The sequence below is a fragment of the Protopterus annectens genome, chromosome 4.part0, assembly GCF_019279795.1.
Source record: "Protopterus annectens isolate FY-2018-M chromosome 4.part0, PAN1.0, whole genome shotgun sequence".
Taxonomy (NCBI): domain Eukaryota; kingdom Metazoa; phylum Chordata; order Ceratodontiformes; family Protopteridae; genus Protopterus; species Protopterus annectens.
In genome coordinates this window covers 1,108,037,821-1,108,057,551 of record NC_056733.1, presented here as the reverse complement: position 1 = coordinate 1,108,057,551, position 19,731 = coordinate 1,108,037,821, and the positions used below count along the sequence as shown (strand labels likewise).

Genomic DNA, 19,731 nt, shown 5'->3' with positions numbered 1-19,731 from the left:
TGCAACAGGAGTTTTGATGGTGGGCAAAGGCTTGCCACCAAAACAAGGGACAGCCATTCACATTACCCCCAGCCAGGCAGACACTACCAACGGATGCATCAGATTATGCCTGGGGGGCCCACATGGCAGGAAAATGCATTCAGGGCACATGGGCCTCAAACCAAATGCATCTACATATCAATCAAAAAGAGATGCTTGCGGTTCAAAATGCCCTGACAGCCTTCAAGGACCTACTTCATCCAGGACAACTACTGATAAAGACAGACAACACCACGGTCATGTGGTATATAAACAAGCAGGGGGGCACACATTTCTACCCCATTTGAAGACGAGCCAAGACTTTGTGGGACACAGCATTGACTTACCAAGTATATCTGCAGGCACAATTCCTGCCAGGAAGGAAAAATACTTTGGCAGACGAACTAAGCAGACACCTCATGGATCCCCACGAGTGGCAGCTGAATCCACAAGTCTTCAGCATGATAACAAGGAAATGGGGTTGCCCGGACATACATCTATTTGCCTCCCCTCACAACTACCAACTAAATAGATTCTGCACAAGGATTTATCACAGACAAGCATGGAAAGTGGACGCCCTATCTTTCAGCTGGAAAAACCTATCAGTATATGCCTTTCCACCACTGCCTCTCCTCCTCAAGGTACTCCTAAAGGTCAGACAGGAGAAGCCAAAGATGATACTAATTGTCCCAGACTGGCCCCACCAGTACTGGTATCCAATACTAAAGAACTTGTCTCAATGCCCAGCTTGGACCTTACCTCAAACACCTCTTCTACTGTCCCAGCACAACAATCAGATCCTGCACAGCCAACTCAGGACTTTAAACCTGGCAGCGTGGCGGATAATGTCATACAAAACACACCTCTCAGTAAAGCTGTGATGGAGGTCATTTTGGAGGTGAGAAGGCCTAGTACTAGAAAATCTTACGCTGGAAAATGGAAGAGATTCTGTGCTTGGAACCAGGCACAAGGAACTGATACAGCTGTGCCAAATATTCCTCAGATTTTGCAATACTTAACTGAGACTCTGGACAAAGGCCTATCTTTTTCATCTATTAAAATTCATGCCTCTGCCATCTATCGGCTCATTACAATACAGAGCCACCAATCTTTTCTCATCCCTTATTAAAACAGTACCTCAGAGGCGCCAAAAATTTAAGGCCTCCAAGAAGATCACCAATGCCTGCATGGGACCTCAACTATGGCTTGGAAAAATTCACCCTGCCTCCTTTTGAACCAGCTGCTACTGCTGATCTAAAGTTTTTATCTTGGAAAACAGCTCTGCTCCTAGCAATAACTTCCACAAGGCGAGTTTCAGAGCTACAAGCACTCATGGCTGTGGAACCTTTTGTCATTTTTTTATCCAGACAGGGTCTCTCTGAGGACAAACCCAACATTTATGCCTAAGGTGGTGTCCAGTGTGGTTCTTAACCAAACTATTCATCTGCCAACTTTTTATCCAAATCCACAGAACAAAGGGGAGAGAATTCTGCATTCTTTGGACATACACAGACAGCTTAGATTCTACTTGGACAGAACCAAAGTTTTCAGAAAGACAGAGCAATTACTAGTGGCATATGCTGCAGGATCGCAAGGAATGGCCATCTCAAAACAGACTATTTCAAAATGGATGGGCCACTGCATTCGTTTCTGCTACTTACACCATGGCAAGCCAGTGCCTAAGGGCATTAGGCCACATTCAACCAGAGCTGCAGCCACTTCAGCAGCTTTTCTCAGAGGAGTACCAACCAAGGACATTTTAGAGGCTGCTACTTGGAGTTCAGTGTACACCTTTACAAAGCACTATCATCTCCCACTCTACTCTAAATCCAGGGCAGGTTTTGCCACTGCAGTTCTGCAGGGCCTCATAACCGCTCCTAATGCTGTTTAGCTCCAGCCTCCCAACCTTAGCTTTGGGACTATACCCAAATGTAATGACTGCAACAGTGAAACATGAAGAACATAGTACAGTTGTGTACACTTACCATAAATGTAGATGTTCGAGTGTATTCACTGTTGCAGTCCAGGTTACCCACCCACCATCCCCCTTTCTTCTGATGGAACCTATCTTTCCTTCTTTATTTATACAACCTATGTGGTGTATTTGCTTGTAGATGAAGGTAAACTTTACATTGGTGCATGTTTATATATATATATATATATATATATATATATATATATATATACATACATACATTTTGGCTACCCTTTTAGGGGGTACCTAACATCTGGGGCAAGAAAAACTAAAGAAAATGGCATTGGCCGCATCTTTTATACCCCTGACGACCTGACGTCAGGGAAGGGGCGACAGCAGCTGACGCAGGACCCAGGACTTTGGAATTCAGGCCGACTGAGGGCAACCTGCCAGCAGGATTACCCAAATGTAATGACTGCAACAGTGAATACACTCGAACATCTACATTTATGGTAAGTGTACATAACTGTACTTTCTGTGCCCTGATTTTAGCTAATACTCATTTCAAACTCGCTTTGCCATATTCTTGTACAGTAGTCACTCTTAATAGACTTGTACTCCTAGGTAAATTATCTTTGTCTTTTTCCTCACCACATACTTTCCTTTCAGGTGTAAATGTGTTTGTTTTGCATCTTACATACTTTGGCAAACTGATTTCATTCTTCCACAGTTTCTAGACAACTGATCCAGCACAATAAATTTTCTTTTTGATGCTTATAACTACACCTCACAGAGATGACTTCAACAAAACATTTGTCATACTTTCTCATCATGATTCCTGTGGCCTGTTTTCTCTCTGTTTCACTCATTTTCTTATTTTCTATCTCATATACAGTCGTAGATACTCATGTCTCTTCAGTTAGCTGTATTGCCTAGGATAAAGTAATTTTGCTTTCTCAACAGATAAGTCATTTTACTTCACATTCAGTTTTGTTTCCTTCACCAGTTTGCATCTCATTTGATCTTTCCATTTAGCATATGCAGTTGTGTCTCATGCTAACCAAACATATAACTCACTATCTTTGGCTCAGTTTATTTAATGCAGTATATTAATAAGCATCAGTACTTTCCCCATTGCATTGTGCTGTTGTGAAAGCATGAATATCTGATACTGGATTTTTCTTGATTAAAACTAACTCTGAAACTAGTGTCTCATTGGTACAATATTATCTGTCTGCTTGTAGAAATTCAACTGCATTATATATTTTAAGTGCTTATTTTCCTGTTAACATGCAGAAATATGTCATGTACCTTCTTAGATTTTTCAGATATTTTACTTGCAGTCAGAAATCAAATTTCTTAATCCATACTTGAAATCTGTGAACTGCACTGTAGGTTGCACTTCTGAAACACTGCCTTTCAGCACACATTATGCCACAATGACTTTATTTGCTGAGGGACTGCAGGCCACTTATCACTTCACTATTGTCTGCCAGGCACTGTTTGTGTTATTACTGTCATATTGATGACAGGATTCTTTGTCCGTTCAGCTGGTTCTGATGTTTCAGCCGAGTGGTTTTGAAAATTGTGTTTAGCTGTGTGTGCATTCCTTTTAACAGAATAAATAAGTAATACATAGAATCAGTGGTTCTGGTTGCCTGCCGATTTAGGTTTAAGGTAATGAAATGCAACACTCAGAGTTGTTGTTGTTTGTCTTTCGGCTTTTCCCGGTTAGGGGTCGCCACAGCGGAACTCCGGTCCGCTAATGATTGGCAGTTTTTTTTTTTATGGTGTCGAGTTGCCAGCCCGACGCCCAACCTTCAACGAAGGCACACCCATTCAGCGCATGTCTTTCGAACGCCCACTCGACCGTGGGGAGGACATGCAGACTCCACACAGAAGGCACTCCCAACCCAAGCCGAGAATCGAACGGGAGAACCTCTTGCTGTGAGGCAACAAAAGTCTTCCTTAGTGGTAGTGGTACAGAAGCAGTGTGCATCATGTCTGGGATGGCTGTGGGAAGGAAAGCTAAACAGGGGTACTAAAGGTGATGAGACATCCATATATAGCAATTAAGATATGTGGTACCTGTTTTTTAGAAAAGAAGCCCATGTACACTTACATGCATAACGCTAGGCTGATAAAACCAAGAAGAGCACAAAAAGTGGATGAATTACAGTACATCTATTTCTCTGAACATTTATGTTTTATTGCTAACAGAGAAAGACTACTCTGGTTGAAATACCTTTGTTTTGTTTTTCAGGGTCTTGATGGTGATTTGTATGACAGATTGAAGGAGCATTTCACTTTTCTCAGTGAAACAGAAATAACTGCTTGCCAGTCAACTCTAGAACATTTTCAAAGGAGTCTGGAATTTTCTCGTCAGGTACTTGTCTGTATTCTGTGCAGTAGCAACTTCATGGTTCTTTGTGCATGCATCAACTGACATTGACCAACAGTACGTAGACCAGAATGAGTCTGCAGAATATTAATTTTATTCAATGGTGTGTGTGAAAATTAGAGATATTGGATACAAGAAGACTGGAATTTTAACATTTGTAGACAGGAGGTAGTGTGCATGACTGTATTTGTACTGTACATAGCTTTTAACTTGGCATCTATATATCTGTTTATTACATGTGTATCAAGCATACTACTCTGCTTTCACCTCAACACTGTATGTACCAACCATACTCCTCAAACTCCACCAGTTTGTATTTTCAAGAAACGTATCCTTTGGGTTTGATTTATCTGTGATGTAAACTCGTATATAATGTCTACATTAATTGCACTTTGAATCTATTGGTCATGGTTTAAAAAGATTTGTACACCAGCCCACTTAGTGATCAGCAAATAGTATATAAATAAATAAATCAGGCTGTTTAGGGTTTCATTGTGGAAATTAAATGTCTCTCTTTGGAGTGTCCCTAGCAGTAATCTCAATGTTTGAATGAATTTTTGCTCACAGTGGCAGTTGCTGGTCCAGACTGAATCCGATGTAGGTTAGCATGAAACCCTTATAAAACAACATTTGTAAATGCCATTTTCCTTTTTACTCCCTGCCTTGAAACCATTCATAGCTAGTACTTTGCATAACCTTAACCCAGAATTCCCCATTTATAAGTGGGCTTTCCCAGGAAGAGCACCACATTTTGACTATCCATTGTCCAAGACTTGGAGAGGTGTGGAACTGTGAGTAAAATCTGTTTGTATGTTAAACCATACAGGGCCAAAATCTTGTAGTTTAACAGTTGTGGGGGGGTTGACATAATGGTTAAGGTATTTATCTTACAAACTTAAGGTGCAGGGTTTGATTCTCACATGGGGTAATTGGCTAGGCTGAAAATGGCCCACAAGGGCAGTTAGCCTAGTTCTAACCTATGAACTGTGTACTACTACCAGATTTGTGTCTTAATCATTTATTCCTGCATTTTTCCATAGTGCCTTTAACTGTAGTAGAAATTCAGCAGCGAGAGAAATGTCTTTGCTACATTTTGTGCTTCAGTGCTTTTGTGTTCTGCATGTCATTTACCTGCTTGCATTCTGTGTCTGCCGCATTCCCCACTTTCACATTAAGCTAAAATTTCTGAAAGCGCTCCAATATTGCCTTTGATTGCTATCCTGCTTGTTCCTTCAAACTCCCCAGCCCTTCCACTCTTCTGCTTTTTTTTATAAAGCTGTGTCTCTGCCCTCCACTTATGATTATCTGATTTCTAAAGTCTCTCCCTTTCCTCTTTCATTGCTATTGACTGTTGTACAAGCTATTTATGTACTTTCCCCACCCTTTACTTTCCATAGACCCATGATACTCCGTGTCCACCCAGCAAACTAGTGTTGCTCTTGAGTAAACCAGCTTTACTACATACTGTCTCCTGCTCATTTTCCTTGAGCTCAGCAAAGCTTGTGGTTCTAGATTGCATTCCAGAGCTGTTGTACTTGTATCCAGTGCCATCCAGGCAAAAGTTAAAAACCTTTGATTGCTAAATCGTTCTTAAGTTATTTTGATTGATTGCTTTTGCTTCCTGCTTTTGTGTGTGTGTTTCACTGATTATTTTTGTAAAACAATTGCTCTTCCTATCCCTGTTACTGTCTTCAAATTACTTTCAGCAAGGGATTTGCAGATGGTTCATAGGTAGGTACTACGCTATCAGCCCGAGGGCCTATGTAAGCCTAGCCAACAAGGTTCCCTGGTTTACGCCACCCAAGAAAGTTATTTTCCTGTGCCACTGTCGAGCAGAGACACAGAAGTGATCCCCGGGGTGTATTTCCTATTTCCCATCCACTCATCAAGATTTTTCTTGAAGAGTGCTAATGAAGAACTTTGCTTGACATAGATGGGTAGCCTGTTCCAGAGTATGGGAAGTCTCTGGGACAGGAATCTATCCCTCCAGGATGTCCTGTTTATTGTGATGACAAGGTTTAGAGCATGTAGCTCAGAGAGATTGGGGTTTCCTTAGGTGTAGCATGTCCAACAGCGCTGGGTTTGACATAGCTTTATATGTTAGGCAGAGATCACCTCGGAGAAGGCGATATGCTACGGAGTAAAGCTGGAGTTTTTTGAGACGGTCAGTGTAAGACATCTGTTTGAGGCCAGTAATCCTCTTTGTGAGGTACTTCTGTGGCCTTTCCAGCTGCTGCAGATGTCTTGTGAGGTACATTCCAAAAGGGGCGTTGTACTATATAATGGGTCTAATGAGTGTTGAGTAGAGGGGGAACAATGACCTCTTTTTTCCTGGATGAGAACCCTTTTATGATGAGGTGTGCCACATAGAAGGACTTCCTGACTACTGTGGCAATGTGACTATCAAAGGACACTCTACTGTCCACCTGGGTCCCAGGGTCTCTTATCACACATTCGGTGTTAAGTAGACTACTGTCTACATAGTAGTTCATGGGTACAGAGTTTTTACCAAAGGGGATGACAATGCACTTTTTGGCATTGAGTTTGAAGCTATGGCTCGTACACCAGGCATCTGTCTCAGTGAGGCCCTTCTGCAGGACTTCCACATCATTTGGGGACTCGACTGTGGTTCCTGGTTTGCAGTCATCTGCGAACTTCATTAGCCAGAGGCCTTCTATGTTGGCCTGTACTTCAGAGAAGTAGATACCAAACAGGAGAGGTCCCTGGACTGAACCCTGTGGTACTCCACTTGTCACTGGTTTGAGGTCAGATTTGGAGTCTGCAACTTTTACAGTGTGGATTCTGTCAGTGAGCCAGTTGGCAACCCATCTTGTGACGTAGGGATTTATACCTAGTTTAGTGAGTTTAGCTATAATTCCAGAATGGGAGATGGTGTTGAAAGTCTTGGCGAGGTCAAGATAGGCTGTGTGAACCACCTTACTCTCATCTAAGGCTTTGGTGACTGCCTCAAAGAAGTCGATTAGGTTCAGGAGGCATGATCTGCCTTTCAGAAACCTGAAATGGGTGGGATCCAGAGTTTGGAGGTTACTAATGTCTTTGTTTATGAGTTCCATGGCCTTCAAGATCAGGCTAATAGGGCGATAGTTCTCGGGATCAGTGGTGGCCCCTTCTTTGTGGAGTGGGATAACTGTTGCTGTACGCCATTCAGTGGGCACAAAGCCTGATGTGAGGCTATGATTGAACATGGTGCTTAGGTAGGGAGCCAATTCGTTCTGAAGTTCGTGTAAAATGCAGCCTGGGATATTGTCCAGTCCCATGGATGCTGTGTTTTTGGCTTTAGAGAGTGCAGCTTTTACCTGCATAGTTGTGATTACAGAGACTCTGCATTCTTCCTGTATAGATATGGGCCCTTTAGGGGGTGGGGGTGTGTGGTAAAGTTAGCACTGAACCTATCTGCCAGGATGTTGGCAATATCAGTTGGTTCTGTAATTTTCATGCCGTTGTGCTGCAACTCAGAGCAGATCTGGGTGTTGCCATTGAGATTCTTGACATAGCTATCGAATGCTTTGTGGTTGTCCTTAGAATCAGTGGGGATTTTGTTTTTGTAGCTAGCTTTGGAGGATCTTATAAGGGATCTCAGTTTCTTACTGAGGCTGACCAGGGAGTTCTCCAAGCATGGGATTTTACTCTTTTTTTTTTGCAGCAGTTTCTTTCTTCTGTTGTAGAGTTTGTTTATGGCAGGTGACCACCAGATTGGCTTCCTTTTTTTGGAGGATAGCTTCTTGGTTCTGTTTGGGATAGCACGATCCATGCACTCGTGTAAGTGCTTATAGAGTGCATTTGTGTAGGATTCAGCAGTCGTAACTGTATTGTCCATATGCATGGGTGTCATGAAGTTCACCACTTCTGTCTTAAGAAGCATGAAGTTTGCTTTGGAGAAATTTTTTACCATGATTTCCTTAATGGGGGGTGGGGGCAGGATGTGGATATCAAGGTTGATTAGCTTATGGTCAGATCGGACCAGTGAGGAGTTGACTTCAGGTGTGGAACACCGGTCACTCATGTTGGTAATGACCAGGTCTAGGATATTGTTGCCCCTGGTGGGGGTGTGGATAAGTTGATCCAGGGCACTGGAGTTTATGAATTTTTATTTATTTTATTTATTTTACATTTGTTGGCTGGGCTAGTCTAGCTGGATACATGTCCATTTTCAGTAGAGGCCCAGGGAGATAAGCTCCAAGCATTAGTAAATTACAAAAAAGATTACAATAGTTAAAAAATGACTAAATTCAAATACAAAGAAATTAAAAAAGATTTAAGAGAATCAAAAATTGTTTCTGTGAATAATAGCTCGCAGGCTGTGCAAGGTTTAAAATACAATTGAGTACAAGGACACTCAGAATTCTGAAGTAATGATTAGTAGGTCTGAGAAAGAGAGAGCAGAAGAAGGCAAGAATCACAAGGGCTAGAATAAGGTTAGATTCTATTGATTAAAGCTGTAGAGGGGACAAAGGTTGGAAGGAAGGGGTATAGAAAAAAGAGCATTAAGGGGGAAAAGGTAGGATTTAGTCTGGTTTAGAACAGGGACAAAGCCAATGAAATTTCAGATGTTCTTTGAGATGTTTCTTGAAGAGTGGTGTGGATGAGAGAGACGTGACTGTACTAGGAAGATTGTTCCAGATTTTACCCACAATGTTAGTAAAAAGTGAGTCCCCAGCTTTATTGTTTGATTTAATATTGGAGAATAATAGCTTATTTGCTGAGCAAAGTGTTGCAAGATTTCTATATGGGGAGATCAGGGTAGAGAGGATTGGGGTATTGTTTGGGTGATGAAGAATATTATGTGAGATGAGCAGTTGCTTATACAGTAGATGATTTTGTAGTTCTGACCATCCAAGTTGTTTAAGGTTGTGACAGTGGTGGGTTCTGAAATGGGTGGCAGTGACAAATCTAGCTATGTTATTATAGCTAGTTTCAAGCTTGCTTAGATTGTGTTTTGTTAGATTGATGTATATGGCAGAAGCATAGAATAGAGTAGAAGTGAGGTGAGTCTGGGCAATGGAGGTTTTAGCTAGTGGTGTGAGGAAGGGTTTGATTCTATACAGGGAGCCTAGTTTTTTATTGACAGTCTGTATAGTATTGTTGATATGGTTGTCGAAGCTGAGGTTATTATCTATGGTTATGCCCAGTAGGCATGTAGTAGTGTCAGGGGAAATAGTAGTTCCATTGTTAGAGATAATTGTGAAGTGGAACTCTGGTGACTTTTGAGTGGGGGCAAAAAGTAATAATTTTGTTTTTTTAGGGTTAAGGAGGAGGTAGTGATGGGTGAACCAATTTTCAGCGGTGTTAAAAACTGCTTGAGTAAGGGTCTGAAGAGAGATTGATGACTTAGCAGTACAGATTAAAGTAGAATCATCAGCGTATTGTATGCTTGTGGCTTGAGGAACAACAGTATTTAGATCATTAATAAAGATAGAAAATAGAAGAGGGCCGAGGATAGAGCCTTGAGGGACTCCAATGTTTACAAGGAGGGGTGTGGAGAGATTATTGTCCCAGAGCACTGCTTGTTGTCTATTTTTTAGATAGGATGTAAACCAAAGTATTGCTTGTGGGTCAAGAGATTGGGCTTTTAGGACATTGATTAGTAAGTCATGGTTAACCATATCAAAGGCTTTTGATAGGTCAGTGAATAGTGCAGAAGATAGAGAGTTATTATTTCGATTCTTGTTAATACAGTCAGTAAAAGATAGAAGGGCGGTAGTTGTACTATGAAAGGGCCTAAAGCCGTGCTGACAGTTGGCAAGTAAGTTACTGTGGAGCAGATGTTGGAGTAGTTGATGGTGAATTCATTTTTCCATTATTTTGGCTAATGGAGAGAGTAATGCAATTGGACGGAAGTTGGAGATATCAGTGGATTTGCCTCCTTTATGTAAGGGGATTATATGGGAGACTTTCCATATGGATGGGATGTTACCTTCTATGATTGTTCGGTTTATAAGGATGGATATGGGATATGCTATGACTTTGGAAGCTATTTGAAGGTATTCTGCTGGTGGGTGGTCGGCAGAAGGGGTGCAAGGTTTGAGTTTTTGAAGGAGTTTGCCGATAAAGGATGTTGGCACAGGTTGTATATGGAAGGGAAGCACTGAACTGTTTGTGTTTTGTAAAGTGCTGGGGGAAATGGGAGATATTGTGTTGGCAAGAGTTTGTATAGTTTCTGTGAAGTAATTATTAAAGGCATCTGCTATTTGCAAAGGGTTATTATGGGGAACTGAAGATGGGGCTGAAGTTTTGGTATGTCCTGGATGGAGAAGTTTATTAATGCCTGACCAAAACTTTTTAGGGTTATTTGGGTGTGATTGTTGAAGGTAGAGATAGCAGTTTTTCTTGTCTAGGATAATGTCATTTTTGGTTGCATTTCTTAGCTGTTTAAAATATAGGTGGTCAGCAGAGCTCTTAGTGGCTCTCCATCTGGCCCATATTTTGTTCCGTAGGAGTATTTTGTCCTTTGTTTGTTTTGTGAGCCATGGGGCTGTTTTAGTCCTAACTCGGGAAGAGCAAAGGGGGGCATGGAGATCTAGGATTTGTAGGAACTTGGTATTAAAGTAAGAAACTGCTTCATCTAGATTGAGTTGTTTCACAGGTGACCAGTTACAGGCCTTTAGTTCATTCTGAAACCTCTCTGCTTTAAAGTGTTTTTTGGAACGATAGGTTATAAATGTGTTATTAATAGGTGTATGAGCCTTTTGTTTTGTTATATAGGTAAGTGCATGGTCACTAAGGTCATCTGGAAGTGTTCCTGAAGTATAGGTTTCAGGATGACTATTTATAAGTATCCAGTCAAGAGTAGCTTCTTTATTACTAGGTTTGTGGATTCTTGTGGGGGTGTTTATTATTTGAGTGAAGCCATAAAGATTTATGTGGGTGTTAGGATTAGGAGAGTTACAGGTAGTCCAGTCAATGTTAAAAATCACCTAGTACAATAGTTTCTTGAGGTAGTATGGTGGAAAGGCTACTAAGAATCTTTTCAAGAGTGTTAATATTATTTCCTGGAGGGATGTAGGTGCAGATTATATAAATAGATTTAGATTTATTAAGTTGGAGTTTAATGGCAAGGGTTTCTGCACTGGTATTAGAGGGGAGTAACACATTAAAGCATGAAACTAGAAGTTCAGATTTGTATAAGATAGCTACACCTCCACCCTTCTTGGAGGTACGGTCACATCTTAGGATGTTATTTCTAGGTCATGAGTAGAGGGTTTCAACCAAGTTTCTGTAAGGCAAAGGAAATCAAATGCATGCACTTATAAGAGGGCATGCAGTTGAGTAAGTTTATTGTTAATGCTACGGATGTTGAGTTGAGCTATTCTAAGAGAATTACCTAGTTTTATAGAGGTAGAGACACAATTAGTTGTTTTGTTTTGTGGGTTATTGTAGATTGGAGGGTTTGGGCCTGGATTAGGATGAATATCGCCATCTAATAGTAGTTGAGTTTGATATTTTAGTAAAGTCTTTATGCTTTTAAGGTACTTGGGTGGGCTTATCTCGCTGGAGAAGTAAGTAACATGGGAAGATCTATGGAACCTTGGGAGTAGGTAAATTGAAATAGAGGTTATATTACTATGGGAGAAGAAGTTGAGCTGTGTGATTCATAATGTTTGTTGATGGGAAGGTTCATTATTAATTAAAGAGAGATATTCGTAGAAGGTTAGGGCATAGGGTGAAGTTAAGAATATTATTGAAGAAGTAATAAGAAGAAAGTTCTTAACGGTATAGTTAAGTAAGAAGGTCATTTGTGATAGTGGGGTTAAGAGATTATGTAGAGGGTTGAACAAAGTAAAGATAAGAGAAATGTAAGGTAGAATAGATGAGAGGTGACTTATGGGAGGGGTAACAAAGAAGTAGAGGGATGAAAAGTAAATTTATTGAAGGGTGGGGCTAGTTATCGAGAGAATTGGAGAAGGGGTGCGGTTGATAAGTAGTAGTCTAATGGGATAGGCTAAGTAGGTAAGTGGGTGTGGTCAGAGATGTTTAAGTTTAACAGCACTGGGGGTGGGTGGGAATTGGGGGTAGGGTAGGGGAGCGGAGTGAGCCCATAGGGCGAACAGAGCGGGTCAGACCAAGTGGTGGAGGATTCGGAGGAGACAATCAGTAAGGGGCAAAGAGAAGGAGATGGAGTAACAGGTATGTAGCTTCTAGTAGAGCAGGTATGGTGTAGGAGAGAGGATAATGAATCAGGGAAGCTAGAAGTGGATATAGTCTAAAGTAGGTAAAGGATGAGAAGAGTAGGGGCTAGGAGGTGAAGCAGCAGGGCAAGAGATGAGAAATAGAAGAAAAGAAGAATTATATTGAGCTAAAGCAAGCACAAGTGGGGGAGACAGCGAGGGCACAAAGCTGGATTATACTGCTACATAGTGGGCAGAAGGAAAGATACAGAAGGTAACCAAGACAAGGATAAGTAGGTGGGGAAAGAATAAAGTTAGTAACAGGGGAAAAGGACTATCATGTGATACTGGGCAGGGAGAGGAGTCTGGCTGCTGGATTACCTGACTCAGTGGCAAAAAATTACAAGACAGTCAACAGGTATTAGCTTACAATATGGGTCATAAGTTAAACATACTTTGTCAAGTACTGTACAAACAGGAGAAATCACTGGGGCAGCAGAAAAGCAAGATGGTCCAAATTGGCAAAGCCTGAAGTAGATCAGGCGGTCCTTCGAGGCCAGGTAGGTCCAGTAATGGAAGGTAGTAGGTAGATTGCTAGGAAGGTGAAAAAGGTAAGAAGGAAGGATATTAATATTGTATTAAGGCAGCAAAAGTACTTATAAAAAACAGTTAAGATTAGGTAGGTCAGTAGTACTACAATAATAATAAAGTTGTAATCATACTGTCTTACAGAAATTGCACCAAAAAGGCTAGGAGAAAAACATCCAGTCTAGTAGCATTACAAGCAATACAGAAAAGGCTAAGTAAAAAAAAACATCAGTTCTAGCAGCAATTAAACACTCTGGAACATGTCACAGTTTTGCAAGTAATAGGTTAGGTGTAATATTTAAACCAGGCAGGAAAATTAACTGCTTGAAAATCATCTGTATAACAATATTACAAACCACCGACATGTTTGGCAAACAGTGCGTGTGAGTTATAAAAGGAAAAGAAAAGAAACAAGTTTCACAAGAGCCTTGTAAAATGCGTATTGCATAACCTTATCCCCGACTATTGCAGTGAAAGAGATTAATCAAACTGCTTCCAAACACTTGACATTTGCCCCCGACTTAGTTTCTTGGATGTGATTAAGTGTACTACTAAGCCCCCAACTTAGTTTCTTGGATGTGATTAAGTGTACTACTAAGCCCCCAACTTAGTTTCTTAAATGTGATTAAGCGTACTACTAAAGGCATCAACTAGGTAGCTGGATACTATTATCCACATTATTAGTATTATTACTATTATCGAGAAAGCGTTGTGTGAAGGAGTTGGTACATGAGTAGTTTTCCCAGTTAATGGGGTAGTTGAAATCGCCCATTATTATGGTGTTTGGCTGAACCCTAATATTTCCAGTACATCAAGAAAAGAGGAGTGGGAATCCTGTAGCATGTTGGGAGATCTGTAGCAAGCTACAATTTGGATTGCAGTTTTGCCCAGAGTTAGTTGCACTTGGATAACCTTGGATGCATTATGCTGAGCAACTAGCCTGGAGGTGTGGATATCTTTAATGAATATGGACACACCTCCGCCTTTGGTGTTCCGGTTCAGATTGCATGGCTGAAAAGTGTGGTATGAGTTATAGCCTGGTAGTGCAGGGGTGCTCTCTGGAGCCTTGAACCAGGTCTCAGTCACTGCACAGATATCGATGTTCTCCATTTTAAGGAGTGCATCGAGTGAGTGCATTTTGAGATTTAGACTTCTAGCATTGAGTAGCATTACCCTCAGTTTTTGCTTGCCTGTACCTGTTACGGTGGTGTATTTGTCATTTGAACCTTGCCTAAAAAAGGCACTACAAGGCAAGAGCCTTAGCCAGTATCCAGAATCCCAGGGGCGACAGGTGCAGGCCATCTCTGGCAAAGCATCGTGGTCTGTCGACCATGTCATCCCAAGCAGACAGATACTGGATCCCTTTAGAATGACACCAGAAGCTTAGCCAATTGATGAAGTCAATCATTTTGTCCTTGTACTGCGGTATCATTCTGGGCAATGGCAGAATGCTACTCAGGGCTAGGGTCATACCTGCCTGGGCTACAAGATCGGAGAGCTCTTCCATATCTCTTTTCATATAGTCCAGGGAGGTAAGTCTCAGGTCGTTCACACCAACATGGACAATGTTTGATGTTTAAGTTGTTAATGTTGTTTAAGCAGTTTGTATTAGCATTGCACTTGTGGGTCTCTTGTACTGTGTTTTTACATCAAAATGACTGGGTTTATTCATCTTGTGGTTGGAGGTGTTTGACTGATCTGTCTGAGTTGGAGAATGCACAAAAGGACTCGGAGTGTTCTCATTTTATTGGCCAGAAGTGTTATTGTCTGTTTTTTTCTGTGCTGCTATAAATTTTGTCTGTTTGCATGGGTTAGCAGTGCCATGTACAGTAGCAAACACCTAAAAGGCAAATTTTCACTGCAGAAAGGTCCACAAAGCTGTAAACTGTAAAGCAGTAATATAGAGCATATACCTTTTGCACCAACAAGCTTAGAACAGCTAGTTGGCCTGGAGTGGCAGTATGCACAGATTTAGTAGAATTCAGTATTCTGTAAACAAAGTTAGTAGAATGTTAGTACTGTTTAGCTTAATCTGCCCCATTAAAGCACCCTTATTAGTCTGCACAAACAAAATACCCTGCTAACCCCAATACATCTCCCCCTTGTAGCTCTCAAATCAAAGGATTGGACAGTATGGATCTGCAGTTTCCTAACTTCTATGTAGCCAGCTTGGTGGATGTGGGCATCTTGAGACCATGTAAGAATTGTCTTAAGTTTACTGGCAACAACTTAATCCTTTAAAGAATCAGACACAGTATGCAAGAAGTGTAATTACATAATGACACTGGTGGCTAAACGTTCACATACAGGTCCACTTGAAACCACACACACAGCACCATCCTCTCATAGAACACAACACGCACATATACTAACATATGCTAAGGCACTTGAAAGCAATCTTCCTAAACAACACAGATCATCTAGACCACCCACTGCCAAAGCTATACCTCAGCAAGCCCAATGGCACTTACAAAAAACAATACCTAACACCACACTGTCATTGTTACTGGAGCCCCAAACACTACACTCCTAAGGCAAGCAAGCACACTTCCCAGGACTCTCATCGTAGGGGTCTCCATTGTAGGATATACTGATGCCCCTCTAACAAGACTGACCAAGGAGAAGAGAACTGTTAGTCGCTTATCCCGAGCCAGGATACGCCAAATCACTCCTGCACTCAAGTCATTACACCACACTTACCAATAAGATTCCATCATAGTCCATGTAGGTATAAATTACCCAATATGTACCTCCCTGGACTATATGAAGAGACACATTGTGGAACTTCCAGACTGTGTGCGTCAGGCTGGTTTGAGCCTGGCACTGAGCAGCCTATTACTGTCACTAAGGATGATGCCGCAATATGAGCGAAAAAAAAACAACTATTGATTTCAACAACTGTCTGTCTGTCTGGTGTCATTCTAAGGGGATCCAGTACTTGTCAGCTCGGGAGGACATGGTCAACAGACCACGTTGCATTGCCAAGGATGATCTTCACCTTTCCCCTCTAGGTTTTCGAATGCTGACTAAAGCTTTGTCTACCTCCATAGTGCCTTTTTTAGGCAATGTCAAACTGACAAACCTGCAGATATAGCAGAATCAACTCGACAGAACCTCAAGGTGTTACTGAATGCTAGGAGCCTAAATAAAAAAATATACTCCCTCCAAGCCCTCCTTACATTCTAGAATATAGATATCTGTGCAGTTAACAAGACATGGTTTTAAGCGGCATTGATTATGCCAGTAATACAAGGTTTCAGTGCCTTCCAAACTTTTAGGCTGTTAGCTGCACAGATAAGTTCTAAAGGTGGACGTGTCTCAGTATACATCAGTAACAAGCATACCTCTAAAGTGGTCAAACAGGATGACATGCTGGAGTTCCTAAATATGCAGATCACCATACACAAAGTCCTGTACCATATCCTAGTCAGTTGTAGGTCACTTTCCATATCCCAAGAAGCTCACAGTAAATACTTAGACCTACTGGACATACTTATCCAATTTAACACCCGACTTGTGGAAGACTTTAATTACCTCTCTATAGATTGGGAATCCTACACGGTCTCAAATCTACAGGCACAGAGATTCCTAGACTTCATAATACAAATACCCTTGACCAAATAGTGAGTATGCCCACTAGAGGCTCCAGCATACTAGACCCTGTGCTCACAAATATGGGAGAACACTGTATCTCCCCCCATGTCTCATCCTCCCTGATAAGGTCTGACCATAAAGCTGTCTCCTTCAAAATCAAAATCAACTTTGTTATCCCATTAAAACCAGTAACAGGAGTTGTTCCAAGGCAAATTACCTGTTGTTATAGGTTCATAGGAAGGTACTAGGCTATTGGCCCTAGGGCTTATATAAGTCTAGCTAAAAAGGTACCCTGGCTTTCGCCACCCAAGAAAATTATTTTCCTGAGCCCCTGTCGAGCAGAGCCACAGAGGTGATCCCGGGGATGAATTTTCTATTTCCCATCCAATCATCAAGATTTTTCTTGAAGAGTGCTAATGAGGAGCTTTGTTTGATATAGATAGGTAGTTTTTTCCAGAGTATGGGAAGTCTCTGGGACAGGAATCTATCCCTCCAACATGTTCTGTTTATTGTGATGACAAGGTTTAGGTCCCTAGAGTGTGTAGTTCGGAGGGATTGGGATATCTTTAAGTGGAGCATGTCCAGCAGCTCTGGGTTTGACATAGCTTTGTATGTTAGGCAGAGATCGCCTCTGAGTAAGTGATATGTGATGGACTAAAGCTGGCGTTTTTTGAGACGGTCTGCATAGGGCATCTGTTTGAGGCTGGTAATCCTCTTTGTGAGGTATTTCTGCAGCCTTTCCAGTTGTTGTAGATGTCTTGTAAGGTACATACCAAAAGGGGCGTTGTACTCTTTAATGGGTCTAATGAGTGATGAGTAGAGGTGAACAATGACCTCTCTTTTCCTGGATGAGAAACCTTTTGTGATGAGGTGTGCCACGTAGAAGGATTTCCTGACTACTGTGGTGATGTGATTAACAAAGCTTAGACTACTGTCCACCTGTGTCCCAATGTCCTTTTATACTTTGTGTTAAGTAGACTACCACCTATGTGGTAGCTCATGGGTACAGAGTTTTTACCAAAGGGGGGATAATAATGCACTTTTTGGCATTGAGCTTGAGGCCATGGCTTTGACACCAGGCACCTGTCTCAGTGAGGCCCTTTTGAAGGATGTCCACATCGTTAGGAGTTTCGATTATGGCTCCTAGTTTGCAGTCATCTGTAAACTTTTTTAGCCAAAGACCTTCTGTGTTAGCCTGTACTTTAGAAAAGTAGATACCAAACAGGAGAGGACCCAGGACTGAACCCTGTGATACTCCACTTGTCACTGGTCTGAAGTCGGATTTGGAGTCTGCTACTTCCACAGTGTGGGTTCTGTCAGTGAGCCAGTTGGCAACCCAACTTGTGGCATAGGGATTTATACCTAGTTTAGTGAGTTTTTCTATAATTCCAGATTGGGAGATAGTGTCAAAAGCTTTGGCGGGATCTAGGTAAGCTGTGTGAATCACCTTACCCTCGTCTATGGCTTTGGTGACTACTTCAAAGAAGTCTATCAGGTTTAGATACATGATCTGCCTTTTACAAACCCGAACTGGGTGGGGTCTAGAGTTTGGCGATTACCAATGTCTTTGTTTATAAGTTCCATGATGACATGTTCCATGGCCTTGCAGACCAGGCTCATTGGGCTAATGGGGCTGTAGTTCCCATGGTCCGTGGTGGCTACTCCTTTGTGGAGTTGAATAACTGTTGCTGTGTGCCATTCAGTGGGCACAAAGCCTGAGGTTGAGGCTATGATTGAACACGGTGCTTAGGTGTGGTGCCAGTTCATTCTGTAGTTTGTGTAGAACGCAGCCTGGGATGTTGTCAGGACCCATGGATGCTGTGTTCTTGGCTTTGGAGAGTGTGGCTTTTACCTGTGCAGCCGTGATTACAGGAACCTTTAGGGGTGAGAGGGGGATAAAGTTAGCACTGAACCTATCCATGTTGGCAATATCAATTGGTTCTGTATATTTAGTGCCATTGTGCTGTAGCTCAGAGCAGATCTGAGTGTTGCCATTGAGATTCTTGACATAGCTATAGAATGCTTTGTGGTTGTCTTTAGAATCAGTGGCGATTTTATATTCGTAACTAGCTTTGGGGGATTTTATGAGGGATCTCAGCTTCTTACTGAGGCTGACCAGGGAGTTCTTCCAATCATGTCATTTTACTCTTTTTTTTGCAACAGTTCCTTGCTTCTGTTATAGAGTTTGTTTATGGCAGGGGACCACCAGATTGTCTTCCTTTTTTTTGGAGGATAACATCTTGGTTCTCTTAGGGATAGCACGATCCATGCACTCATGTAAGTGCTTAGAAAGTGCATTTGTGTAGGATTCAGCAGTCGTACCTCTATTGTCCATCTGCATGGGTGTCATGAAGTTTGCCACTTCTGTCTTAAGAAGTGTGAAGTTGGCTTTGGAGAAATTTTTTACGGTGGTTTCCCCAGGGCGGCCTTAGCTAAAATGGAGCCCTAGGTGAAGTAGCGCTCTAGTGCCCCTTAAGCCACACCCACAAAATACTCATGAAACACCCCTATTTGCCCCACATCCACAGGAAGGATCCATCTCTGTTAGAAATGCTACATCTAAAGAAATCCCAATTCCCTCCGCACCACATGCTCCAGAGACCTCAACCTCTTTACTACAATCAACAGAACATGCTGGAGGGACAGGTTCATAACCCAGAGACTGCCCATGCTATGGTACAGATTTCTCATACATGTCAAACAGAGCACCTCACTAGCCGTCTTCAAGAGAAATCTTGATGAGTGAATGGGAAACGGAAAATTCACCCCAGGGATCACTCCAGTGGCTTTACTTGACAGAGGCAATGGGAACAAAGGTCAGGTGGCACGATGCCAGGATAATCTTATTGGCTAGGCTTGTAAAGGCTCCAGGGCCATTAGCCCAGTACACACCTATGAACCTATAAACAACAGCAGGACCCCTAGAACCAGGGTCCCCCAACAATCACAGGTTTCGCTAGTGCTTAAAGCAGGCTATGATTCCACACCATTTTCACACAGATGTGAGAATGTCTTCAGATGACTGACGCTGGCTGATTATGTTTGCATGGCAGTCAGCCTCTTAGTAATGAATAATGCAAATAAGGACC

The 19,731-nt window shown here is 41.9% G+C and overlaps 1 protein-coding gene across 1 annotated transcript in view; it reads left to right on the top strand.

The window, feature by feature from the left end:
* LOC122799790 (F-BAR and double SH3 domains protein 2-like) overlaps positions 1-19,731 on the top strand; it is a 1,119,909-nt gene that overhangs the window by 648,450 nt on the left and 451,728 nt on the right. The window contains exon 5 of the mRNA XM_044069087.1: positions 4,197-4,319. Coding sequence (XP_043925022.1) covers positions 4,197-4,319 — 123 coding nt within the window. The remainder of the gene's footprint in view (positions 1-4,196; positions 4,320-19,731) is intronic.